General features: G+C 40.7%; 1 protein-coding gene across 1 annotated transcript in view; it reads left to right on the top strand.

Annotated features, from left to right (window-relative positions):
• Window positions 1–12,893, top strand: part of JAKMIP2 (janus kinase and microtubule interacting protein 2) — a 106,470-nt gene that overhangs the window by 73,535 nt on the left and 20,042 nt on the right. Inside the window, exons 6-11 of the mRNA XM_039484815.1 lie at window positions 3,242–3,388; window positions 6,288–6,428; window positions 7,692–7,748; window positions 9,531–9,650; window positions 11,330–11,458; window positions 12,289–12,372. Of these exons, the coding sequence (XP_039340749.1) occupies window positions 3,242–3,388; window positions 6,288–6,428; window positions 7,692–7,748; window positions 9,531–9,650; window positions 11,330–11,458; window positions 12,289–12,372 (678 nt within the window). The remainder of the gene's footprint in view (window positions 1–3,241; window positions 3,389–6,287; window positions 6,429–7,691; window positions 7,749–9,530; window positions 9,651–11,329; window positions 11,459–12,288; window positions 12,373–12,893) is intronic.

The following is a 12,893-nucleotide window of genomic DNA, read 5'->3' as shown; positions in this document are numbered from 1 at the left end:
TTAATATACTCACACCCTTTCTTGATGACCTGGTGATAAGAGACAAAGGACCAGCCTCGCCTCAGGTTCCTTAATTCTTGAGTGGGAGGTGCAGAGTTTAGAAGAAGATAGAGCTAAGAACTATTGCAACTAACTTAGGGCTTGTCTACACTACTGGCCGAATCGACGGGTAGCGATTGATCCAGCGGGGATCAATTTATCGTGTCTAGTATAGATGCAATAAATCAACCACCGATCGCTCTAGCATCGACTCCAGTACTCAACGAGAAGCACAAGGGAAATCGACGGGACAGCGTCTCCCACTGACACACCGCAGTGAAGACACCGCAGTTATTCACATAGCTGAAGTTGCGTAACTTAGATCGATTCCCCCCGCCATGTGTAGACCAGCCCTTAGAGTTTTACTTAACTAACTGATTTAAAACTTAAAATTAAACTAACAGACTAATAAACTAAGAACGAAGAAGCTTGGAGTTTAGAAACTTAGAAAACAAGCTCCGAAGCACAAAACTTAGAAAAACCCTCAGAAGCTTAGAAGTGTAAACACTTTTTTGGCAAGGTGGGTCACCCTCTTTTATAGGGCTTGAGCACTCAGGCCCTCCTTCCATGTCCAAGCTTAGTGTTCTCACCCACAGAAATGCTGGGGTACACTTACTCCATAGGCTGGTATGTTTGTATGTATTAATGACATATACATACATATTAATGACATTAGATCATTCTTACATTTGTTATTTTTGTCCTCCCAAATTCTTTCCTTGTGGTGTACCTGTTTACAGAGGGTATGAGCTTCGGAAAGTCCCCTAAGCCAACCAGCTTCAACACATCCTTTATCTATCTATGTTAAAGGCGACAGCCATATATGGACCTTATGCCTTAACTCATCACTATTTATCTAGGTGAATAGTCCTAGACTTATGTATACTAACTTTGCTATCTGGGTGAAAGGTCCCAGACTTATGTGTGCTAACTTTGCCTTAATTCATCATACAGAATGTGGCCTGTGGGTCCCTTGTTTTACAGCCAAACTACTTTAATATAAACCTATAAACCTATTATAATAAAACAAACAACCAAAACCATAAGAAAATAAGAAACCTATAAGAAAAGATATATAGGCAAGCAAACAGGCTAGCCCTAGAGGCTACAACAGTAAATCCATTCCTTTATCAGATTGACTCTGAGAATGGGATAGGTATGCCTTTAAGGCCTTTTCTACACTTGCAAGTTGGAGCTCATTAAATCAGCTCTGGGTGCCCTAACTCCTGAGGTATCCACACTGGCAAGGCACTTAGAGCACCCGGACCCTGCGCGCTCCTGGTAATCTACCTCCACAAGAAGCATAAAGCTTTCTGTGCCTGCGCCGGGGTGCCAGTGTGGATGACGTGTTGAATTGCTGCACTGTGACTGGCCTCTGGAAACGTCCCATAATCCCCTGAAGTCAAGTGGCCACCCTGGTCATTGTTTTGAATTTGGCTGCAGGCATGCGGATATCCCCTTTCAAAGCTCCGTTTCTGACAGCACACATGCTTATCTGCTCTGGGAAACAAAGCAAACCATTACAGTGGAATGCTCCTGATGAAGAGGCAGGGGTGTGTGTGTGTGTGACAGAGAGAGAGAGAGAGAGAGGCACGAGGGGTGAGGGGTGATGTCAGGTTTCCCCCTTCCCCCCTGCCGCTGTCTGAACTTACAAGACAGCATGCTGACACACTCTGCCCCCCAAAGCACACTGTCTTCCCCCGCCACATACACACAACACACTCCCTGTCACACTCCCCCCCCCCCATTTGAAAAGCAGCTGAGCAATCTAGTAGGATGCCCATGGAACAATGGGATTGGGAAACCTGCATCATGTGATGCTGTGTCTGTCCCATTAGGCATTGCAAACCCTTTCCAAAGCATGCTGCAGCCACTTGCACCCTGGGATAGCTACCACAATGCACTGCTCTCTGTGGCGTTGCAAGAACTGCTAATGTGGACATGCTGCACAGTCACAAGGAACACAGTGTGAACACACAGCAGCGCTTTCCCTGCTGCAGTCTCCGAGGGCTGGTTTAACTCCCGGAGCTCTACATCTGCAAGTATAGACATAGCCTAAGTGCATTTCTGCAGTTGTGGTAAAAGATTAAGGTTTTGAAAAGCAGAGCTGTTTCCATTACGTTCATCATGGAAGCAGTAACCATAATTAACTGAGTATGTGTTAATATAGATATCCTGTGTGCCTCTATGGTATTAGTTAATTAATACTTGTAAATGATGTCTTACCAACATTTTGCCTTACCAACATTTCAGTAATACAGCAAAATGCATTACTTGTATTGATATGATTAAGTCTCTCTCTCAAAAACTTGGCTTCTAAAAGATGATACCATTAACATTCACCCTACTTTGCTCTTATGGATATAAACTTTTAAATTACTGAAGTCTTTTTTAATGAGAAAATGCCACTTCTTTGACAATGACTGTAAACAGACCTTAGATAATGGGTGTATTTAAATAATACAGTATGACTAAGTACTGTGCCATGGAAGGAAAACACCCAAAGGACAATGGAAAAGGGACAAAGGGCTTGATGCCTAAAATGTGGCAACTTGAAATTCCTCCTTCCCAGCCAGAAAGGATTGTTTTGTTTTGTCCTTTTAAACAGGAACCCATAACCCATGTTATTCAGTGGAACTCATCCTGTAAGGAAGGAGGACATTTAAGTGGATTGGAATATAGACATGGGAATATTAGAACATGCTTCAACCTACAAAAATATCTTATTGCTGTTAAGCAATGGTTTGATTAAAATAAACCTACTGTTTTATACAAATATATATGGTCTGTTGTCCATCAAGAGCCCAAGCTATGGATGTGATATTTACTATGAGCATGACTTGGGCCATTCAAGGACCAATCCAACTCTTTCTTTTGGTAAGGAAGTCAGTATGATGCAGTCGACAGGTTCTACTCCCAGCTCTGCTTCTGGCCTGTGGATGACCTTGGACAAGTCATGTTTTCGCTCCATGCCTCAGTTTCCCCATCTGTAAAAGGGGGATAAAGATATTGACCTCCTTTGTACAGTGCTTTGAGAGTGCTATATAAGAGTTAGATGATATTATTCTGTCAGTTCCATTTCATACTTTTGTTCAGGGCTTTGTTGGGACAATAGTCACCTGGAAAGGAGAGAGAAGGCTAGAGCCCATAGCGAAGGAAGGAAAATCCATTTTTAACCTGTCATTATTATTCATTATTACAGTTGAAACGTGTTCGAGAAGCTGAAAAACAATGCAAACCTCTCCTTGAAAGGAATAAGTGCCTCACCAAGAGAAACGATGAACTGATGCAGTCTTTGCAGCGCATGGAGGAGAAACTCAAAGCAATCACAAAAGAAAATGTAGAAATGGTTGGTACTGAACACCAAGCAAAGATCTGTGTATATATGTGCACTTCCACAGGCTTTGAAGTGGTCTTTCATAAATTAGATTTACAGGCCTTCACCATGAAAAACAGCTGTCCTCTCAGTTCATGTCTTACTGTGAAATTTTCCTTCCATCCAAGCCTGGCTGTAATTACTTTATGGAAGGGAAAATATTAAGAGCTACATTTTCAGCCAGCTTCATGTTGGTCTTTGCATTTGCATTTTTATGTGCACATCTGTGGCAGATAAAGAGCATCATCTGCCTCACAGAACCCCCGCACATCAGGCATTTGGGCAGCCTGGTGCATGCATCGTTTGTGGGCATAACTAGATGCATGTGGAAAAGTGGGCATACAAATGTGAGGTCTGGAGCTGTAAATTGCACCACAAATGGAAGGCCTAGAGCTGTAAATTTCACCCCAAATTTTTGTTCTATTGTGTGTGGTTGCTACACTTTTTTACATGTGGGAAAAGCTCTCTTCTTTATAAATCCATTAACATGGAGCTGCTGCCATTTTCAAAGGGGGTATAACACTTCCCCACACTCATTTTGGTACAAATAATATCTATAGCTACAGCCAGGAATAGTGCAGCCAGGTGCTGAGCAGCCTTGCCCCACGTAGCATTTGCTAATGTATCTCATCCCTGATTTGTGATTTCCACTGCACATCGCTTGAGCAGGCTGGTTGCTTTTCCATGTGGGTGCTGCTCCACTGGTGATTAGGATGAGACTATCAGATTCATTTTAATTTCTTCTGCAAGCAGGGATTTGACATCCAGCTTAACAGAGGTTAAAGTCACAGGGTTAATCTACCCTAAGACTGTGTAACCAATCCATGTCCTGCAAACAGACAAAATTAGTGTTGACACTACAGACATTACAACACTTGTTCTACAGCTCTTCAGACTTCTACCACTTCCACTCAAAGAATTCTCCCTCCTGCTTTCTGTGTGCCAGTCACTAGAGGGCAACATCACATATAACTAGATAGTAGGGCTGTCGATTAATCACAGTTAATTCATGGGATTAACTAAAAAAAAATAATCACAATAAAGAAATTAATTGCAATTAATCGCATTGTTAAACAATAGAATACCAATTGAAATTTATTAAATATTTTTGGATGTTTTTCTACATTTTCAAATATATTTATTTCTATTACAACACAGAATACAAAGTGTACAAGGCTCACTTTATATTATTATTTTTATTACAAATATTTGCACTGTATAATGATAAAGCAAGAAATAGTATTTTTCAATTCATCTCATACAAGTACTGCAATGCAATCTCTTTATCGTCAAAGTGTAACTTACAAATGTAATTTTTTTTGTTACATAACATCACTCAAAAGCAAAACAATGTAAAACTTTAGAACCTACAAGTCCACTCAGTCCTACTTCTTGTTCAGCTAATCGCTAAGACAAACAAATTTGTTTACATTTACGGGAGATACTGCTGCGTGCTTCTTATTTACAATGTCACCTGAATGCGAGAACAGGCGTTCACATGGTTGCAAGGTATTTACATGCCAGATATGCTAAACATTCGTATGCCCCCTCATGCTTCAGCCACCATTCCAGAGGACATGCTTCCATGATTATGTTAATTAAAAAAATAGTGCATTAATTAAATTTGTGACTGAACTCCTTGAGGAAGAATTATATGTCCCCTGCTCTGTTTTATCCGCATTCTGCCATATGTTTCATGTTATAGCAGTCTCGGATGATGACCCAGAACATGTTGTTTGATTTACAAACACTGTCACTGCAGATTTGACACAATGCAAAGAAGGTACCAATGTGAGATTTCTAAAAATAGCTACCGCACTCGACCCAAGGTTTAAGAATCTGAAGTGCCTTCCAAAATCTGAAAGGAATGAGGTGTGGAACATGCTTTCAGAAGTCTTAAAAGATTAAGACTCAGATGCAGAAACTACAGAACCCGAACCACCAAGAAAGAAAATCAACCTTCTGCTGGTGGCATCTGACTCAGATGATGAAAATGAACATGCGTCGGTCTGCTCAGCTTTGGATCGTTATCAAACAGAACCCGTCATCAGCATGGACACGTCTTCTGGAATGGTGGTTGAAGCATGAAGGGACATATGAATCTTTAGCGCATTTGGCACATAAATATTTGCAACACTGGCTACAACAGTGCAATGCAAATGCCCATTCTCACTTTCAGGTGACATTGTAAACAAGACTTGGGCAGCATTATCTCCAAATTGTAACCAAACTTGTTTGTCTGAGTGATTGGCTGAAGAAGGACTGAGTGGACTTGTAGGCTCTAAGTTTTATATTGTTTTATTTTTGAATGGAGTTATTTTTGTACATAATTCTACATTTGTAAGTTCAACTTTCATGATAACGAGATTGCACTACAGTACTTGTATTAGGTGAATTGAAAAATACTATTTATTTTGTTTTTTTACCATGCAAATATTTGTAATCAAAAATAAATATAAAGTACACTTTGTATTCTGTGTTGTAATTAAAATCAATATATTTGAAAATGTAGAAAACATCCAAAAATATTTAAATAAATGGTATTCTATTATTGTTTAACAGTGCAATTAATCACACTTAATTTTTTTAATTGCACGATTAATCGCTATTAATTTTTGTAATTGCTTGACAGCCCTACTAGATATTCTCATGCAGAATAAATTACAACTTAACTCCCTGGCATTCTCTCTTTTTTACAATTATGGGATGGTAAAGAGTAATAATGTCATGACAATTTTGCAACTGATGCAGATTTAAAAGAACATGAAAACATTGGCTGATTTTTTTATTCCAAAAGGGGGGATTTTAAAATACTGACTTTCACTTTATCCTCCTTTCTTTCTATATATATATTTTTTTATCTTCTACACAGAGAGAAAAAATGACATCACACCCTCCATTGAAGAAATTAAAATCTCTCAATGACTTAGATCAAGCTAACGAAGAGCAAGAAACTGAGTTTTTAAAGCTTCAAGTTATAGAACAACAGAACATAATTGATGAGTTAACAAGGGTATGTCTAGCCCATCAGGAATTAAAAGCAATCATGTCTAATTGACATCTTCATCTCATAACAGACAGGATTTGAGTGGTAACTTTTTAATAAGAAGAATGCTTTATTATATCTAGGATCTGAATTTTAAAACACAGTCTGTGAGTACAGTTTTGTGGGTGCAATTATGCGTGGGCACAGTTTGTGTCATTTTGTAGATATGTGTAATCCAGTCATCAGATGTCTAAATGACAATTAGCTGTAAGAAAAAATTAGTTGCAAGAAAGAAGAATGATGTCTTATTCAAAATCAGGTCCCCAGTGCGTTTCACAAAATGATATCCTAAAAATTTACATGATCAGTAATATAGTTCCAGGATTCAATAAAATAGAAAACAGCAACCCTAAAATAGATACACTAGTTGCAGAATGTCTTATACAATTAGATATATGCAATATAGTACAGAATACAGATGCAGAGTTCTGTATAGGGAAGAGAAAAAAATAAGTTTGCAGATGAGAAATAAAGTGATGCAGAAAGAGAGAGGATTGTTTCAGATTTTGGAAACTGAAGAGGGAGAAGGCTTTGTACCCCCAGCAGGAAGACTGGTTTTAACTAAGAAAACAGGGGCCTCTCCCCAGTTTTAGCCTTGCCGAAAGGATACATTCTTCATTGCACTGTTCACCCCAACAGTAATACTGTACATCTGAATCTCGGGTACATCAGTGAGGTTAAGAAGTGCTGATGTTAGAATCCCCTAAACAAGCCTCTGATGTGACATAGAAGCAGATGTTGTTAGACAGTCATTCACTAGTCATTTGGATACAGTTCTTAATGTTCAATGCCCCTTTCCAGGACATTTGCAAGATGATATGAACAAAATCAGATTCCAAAGAAATCTGTTGCATCTTCTAAGACATCCTGCTTGGGACACCGACATGAAGTCAACAGTAACACAGCCCAATGACTTTGTGATAGACAGATATCAACGATGCATCTGCAGACAAGGCAAATAGTATACTTCAAGTCTCGTGGCCCCATCCCACTCCCCATGATGACCAGGCCCTGTACAAATTGTTTAACAGAAATGACAGCTACGCTACATAAGTAAATAGCTGGAGCTTCTTTTCAGATGTCATTATTTCTGGTCACCCTTTTGACCTTAAATAGCAGTGTTCTGCACAAAGAACTAGGTCCTCAGCTTGTGTAAATAAGACTAACTCAATTGAAGTCAATGGAACTATGAAATATTGGATCATGTAATTTCTTAACTGTATTTTCCAGGATAGGGAAAAGCTGATTCGTCGCAGGAAGCATAAAAGAAGTTCAAAGCCAATTAAGGTAAGAGGAAAACTAGGCTGTCTTACTGTAATAATGCCAGTGGGCTTTTCAGGAAATCAATCAGTGAAAACCTGAGGAAACAGATGATGGTGGGTTCCAATAAGCTCCCTTAGCAATGGAGTTCAAAGGAATCTGAATTTCTTTGGAAAAGCTTTTCAGTCCTATTTTTCCTTTAAAATAATATAATTATTTGCCACCTGCTTTTCTGTAGATACCAATTTCAGGTCCTGTTGGGATCAGATTTTTGTCCTGAGACACTCTTCAATCTGTCTGCCGTTAATACTTATACTGCAGGGCCAATCCTGAAATCCTTATTCACGCAAAACTCCCATTGACTTCAATATTCTTGTGAACTGAAATCCCTGGCTCAGATCCTAAGCAGCACTCAGCTCAGAAGAGAAGAAGGGTGCAGAGGCCTTAAGTCATTTGTGGTGCTTTGATTCTCAGTCTAGTCCAGTCCAGTCCAGTCTCTGGAATAATTTAGAGCAATCAGAGGGATGAGCTAATTTACGCCAGCTGCCAGTGCTTCCATCAGCTGGATTTAGGGAACCCCCAGCCATGTCTCCTGTGCCTTAGAAACTGCTAGGTTAGCTCTGTGCCACCAGAGGACTCTCAAATGGCCAGATTCACCAGGTTAGGGCAACTTTTTTCCACCAGAGTAACCCAAGCCTGTCCTGTCATTCAGCAGAATCAGGCCCAATAAGTCCTATGGTAAATTGAGGTACTGTCACATAACTTCATTAAGGATTTTAAGGTTGCACACAACAGGCAGATCTGAGGTTAAGGAATGAGCCCAACGTGTCCATGCTTAACTTTATTTCTAAGCAAGCAACCAGAAATTGTACTGCTCAGCAGGGTATGGCAGTGCTCTTCATTCCAAAAAAAATACACATACACAAGGATTTCTCAGTATCTTTAGTTCATCCCTTCTACATGACTCAAACAGTGGGGATTTATTAGAGGACTATAATCTGACAGCATTAGAAGAGAAAAGTGCTGTAGTGCAAGAGTGCATCTTAAATTCTTACTGAGCCATCTGTCTGCATAACTATTCTACTGTGTGTGCCAAGCATCAAATGCTGAAATCAGTTCCCTGAAATCCAAACCTGCTGGTTAAGCAGCTCTACCATCATAGGATGTGACTCACATTTTTTCTGTGATGTGTTTAATTCAGTCTAGATGGCAGGATATTCAACCTTAACCAAAACACGTAGTGTGAACAGCATTCTCGCTGAGGTAGCAGTTACCACACCAGTTTTACTTTCGTGTAACTCCACTGACTTACTCAAGATATACAGTGAGAGGAGAATCAGGTTCATCATCTCAGTTCTGCACAACAGGACACCTCTGGTATTGTGGCATTCTCCTTGCAGACAGGACTAAAAGATGGTGGCCTTGCTCTGAACAGCTTTATATAGTAACAACATACGATTCTATTCCCTTTGGATGAAGGTGAAGCCTTCTCTCTTGGGATACTGATACTCTCTGATGCTATATTGTCTGATAGTTTTAGACTACAGGCCAGATGCTCAATGGACGTGAATGAATTAGCACAACTCCACGGACCTCAGTACACCTGCTGATGATATGGACCTATGTTTGGTTCCTTTCAGAGGGATCTGGTGTTTGGAAATGCAATTCATGGCTCTTCTTTCATGTCTTGTGGTTCTTTTAAAGTTTCTACCAAAGTGTTTTTGGAACAGGCTAACACTGCTCCATATACAACCCAGTGCTGTTTGCCTCCAAAAGGAGTTCAGAAACCACATGTTCTTCCTGTTTTAGAGACATATAGTCGATACTGTCTTTGGCTATGATGATGACTCCATGGACTCTGAAACCTCATCCATGGCCTCGTTCAGAACAGACAGAACACCAGCAACCCCAGATGATGACCTGGATGAGGTAAGAATTGGCTCTCACTATAATTGGAGCTAGATTTTGAAGAGAAATTAGTTCGCAAAACAAGCAGCCAGGACCTCAGACATTGGGTATACAATGGGTGCTGAGCTCTTCTGTCAATTAGGCCTCAATTTTGGATATGGAGATCTTGAAAATCTAGCCCTGAGCTCTTTGGAAATCTAGCCCCTAGAGCCTGCAATAAGCATCACTAAATATGCAAATTATCTGTATTGTTAAGCTTAGGTTTCATTTCTTTTCAATTACTTTGTTGAAAGGTACTTGTAGCTGGTACTAGTCTGGCCAACCAGTTCAGCAGTCATGTCCACCAGGCAGGAAACTGAGCCCCGAATCAGTTCCTTTGGGTAGTTCCACAAACTTGCTTTTCCCAGTTCACCTTGAATATCCATGGCTCAGTCCTCCCCCATCAGTTTTTCAGAGTCCACAATTCTCTCCAGGCCCTGAAAGTGCCTTAACTGAGATCCCAGCATTGTACTTCCATTAGTAATGAACCACAGACACCCTCATGTACTGACACCACGAGCCTCATCAGGGACAGAACACAGGGGCCTTCAGCACTAAAGGCAGAGAACTTACCACCTAAGCTGAAGTAGAGCTCCTTTACCTGCCTGGTAGTGGAAGACAGGGGAAAATCCACTAGAGGAAGCCATGATCCCATGTACAAGCAAGCCCATGTACTACAACATGAATGATGCAGTCATTCCAGAAGGCACCCACAGTGGGGCAGTGGTTAGTACTTCTTAGGAAAAGGTACCCAGATAGAAAAACTTCTATCTGCTCACGGTCCTTCAAGCATTGTGCAGCAGGGAGGATTTTGGGGACAACAAATTTGTTTGAATCTGTACGTCTCATTGCTGATGCAAAAGGTAATGACAGGCCTTGAGCCAGAGTCTACTCTCACAAGCTGGAATAATTCCACAGAAGTCAGTGAGCCATATTTACTACCCAGATCCCTCTGGCAAGCGCGAGTCACACTTGGTGCAGGAGGGTAGCAGTATAAATTTGCCCACACCTCCTGCTCTGCCAGGATGTACAGGCCAGAAAGTGGGAGGGGCTAGCTGGGAAGGAGGCAAGGCCAGAACACCCAGTAGATGTGCTGATTCAGTGTATCCCAGCCCCAGCCCCAGCCTGATTCTAACACTATGCTCCTGGACACAAGGCAATGGCAGTCCCCCCCCAGGAGTGAATCCCTGTCAGCGCAGAGAGTTACAAATTGTATTTTCCTGTGCCGGAACAGGAGAGTCAAACCTTCTTAGTGATATGGAGTTGCTCTGGATTGACACCAGTGTCACTGAGAAACGTGGTAGAAATCTACAAAGCCTTGTGATCCAAGGAGCCCTGGTCTGTTTTCCTTACAACTTGCTAAATCTGATAAAAAAGTGACTCCAGACCCAGAATGGTCATAATCTGAAATAGACCACCACCACCACCACCACAAGTTTCTTTTAGATGAAAAATCCATAAATATTTTCTAAATTCCACATCTTTACAACCACTGCAACATGCTCGTTACCAATCTGTTTTGACTCAAGCACTCTGGTTGACAATACATGGTAAAGCTGGAAACCTACGTTGGCCACAAGCAGCCACATTTTAGGCACTTCTCTCCTTTGCAATGCTCCTGTGTCTGCTGCTTATACAGCATGTTCTTTCTGTTCATATAGAGTTTAGCAGCAGAAGAATCAGAGCTGCGATTTCGACAGCTAACAAAGGAATACCAGGCCCTGCAGAGGGCATATGCATTACTGCAGGAGCAGACTGGAGGCATCATAGATGCTGAAAGAGAAGCCAAGGTCAGTCTTTGTCTGAAGGGGTGGGGATGTGTTTAGCTGCAACTAGAAGCCAATGCATACAAACCTCCCAAAGAAAAGATCAAAGTGGCATCTAAGACACAGTTGCTAAAGGACAGTTTCACTCATTTTGCAGAACATATTTAAAAGGGCAACATTATTAAAGATGGACACAATGGATGGACCCATAAAATATACTATTTACCTGCTGAGCCAGGAAAAATGGGTGATTCTGTACATTGGTACAGACAATTCCCCTTTTTGTGCATCAGAGTGCAGGTTTTTGCAGGCACAAAGGACACCTGTAGGTTTTTGTGGGTTCAAACATTTCATCTTCTTTTGAACATGCGTTTGAAAGTCTTTAACAGGTAGATGTAGTTATTCTGTTCAAAGTTGCTAATTATCCAGTTTACATTAAATCTTCCAAGACTAAAAGATTTCCCATCTGTAGTGTGCGGATAATTTATTTCTCCCACCTTTTTCCTATCTTGTCTATTTAGAATGCAATCTCTTCAAAGGAGGGACTGCCTCATGTTGTGGTTTTGTACATTATCCAGCACAATAGAGTCCTGATCTTGGTACTACAGTAATACAATGAATAGCAATTATAAGATTTGAGGCCTGATTCTCCACTGCCTAGGCCCTTGTGTCATGATTTATGCCAGTGCAAACCAAGTGTAAAATGGGCATAAAATGCAAACAAGTCAGACTCGTAGTGTTTTACATTCACTTTGTAGGAGGCCAGACTGCTGTGCTCAGTTTCCTATGCATTGAAAATCCAAAAAAAGGTATTTCTGCTTGTTACCATTTAACGGTGTAACTGACTTTAACAGGCACAGGAGCAGCTCCAAGCAGAAGTCCAGAGGTATAAAGCAAAAATAGAAGATCTGGAAACAACTTTGGCACAAAAAGGACAGGTAGATGCTTCGTAGTGGGTATTTTTTTTGTTGATTTGGACTGTAGCTAATCTCTGCTTCTGCTCGCATATGCATGAATCCAGGCCATCAAAGGTCCTGGGTATAGTATCTTGTTTGCTTCATGAGTTTTGCAGGACAGTAGCGCAACAAGCAGTTACTACTGTGGTGTAGCGATGCTTCCAGGGCTGGGTTTAGAGTTTTTAGTGCACAGATGAGGATTAGATTACAGTTGTCCTTCAAGAGATCCTGGAGAATTTTTAGTAGTGGTAGCCACTAGCAAAATAAGTGCTTTGTGATCCCACTCCAGCTCAGAGAAAAGATATCAAAGAACACACATCCTTTCTTGTCATGTTGAGAGGCAGAGACATTATTATAAACAATATTTTGCATTGCTATAACAATTTCTGGGCCTGATTTTATCCTGGTATATCTCCATCAAAGTCAATCGAGTTTCACCAGATTTATATTGATGTAACAGAGATCGGACTCTGGCCCTTGATTTTCAGATCTTTACAAAGCCC

The sequence above is a fragment of the Mauremys reevesii genome, linkage group 8 (genome assembly GCF_016161935.1).
Source record: "Mauremys reevesii isolate NIE-2019 linkage group 8, ASM1616193v1, whole genome shotgun sequence".
Classification (NCBI taxonomy): Eukaryota; Metazoa; Chordata; order Testudines; family Geoemydidae; genus Mauremys; species Mauremys reevesii.
The sequence above is the reverse complement of the archived record's forward strand: the minus strand, read 5'-3'. Positions and strand labels throughout refer to the sequence as shown.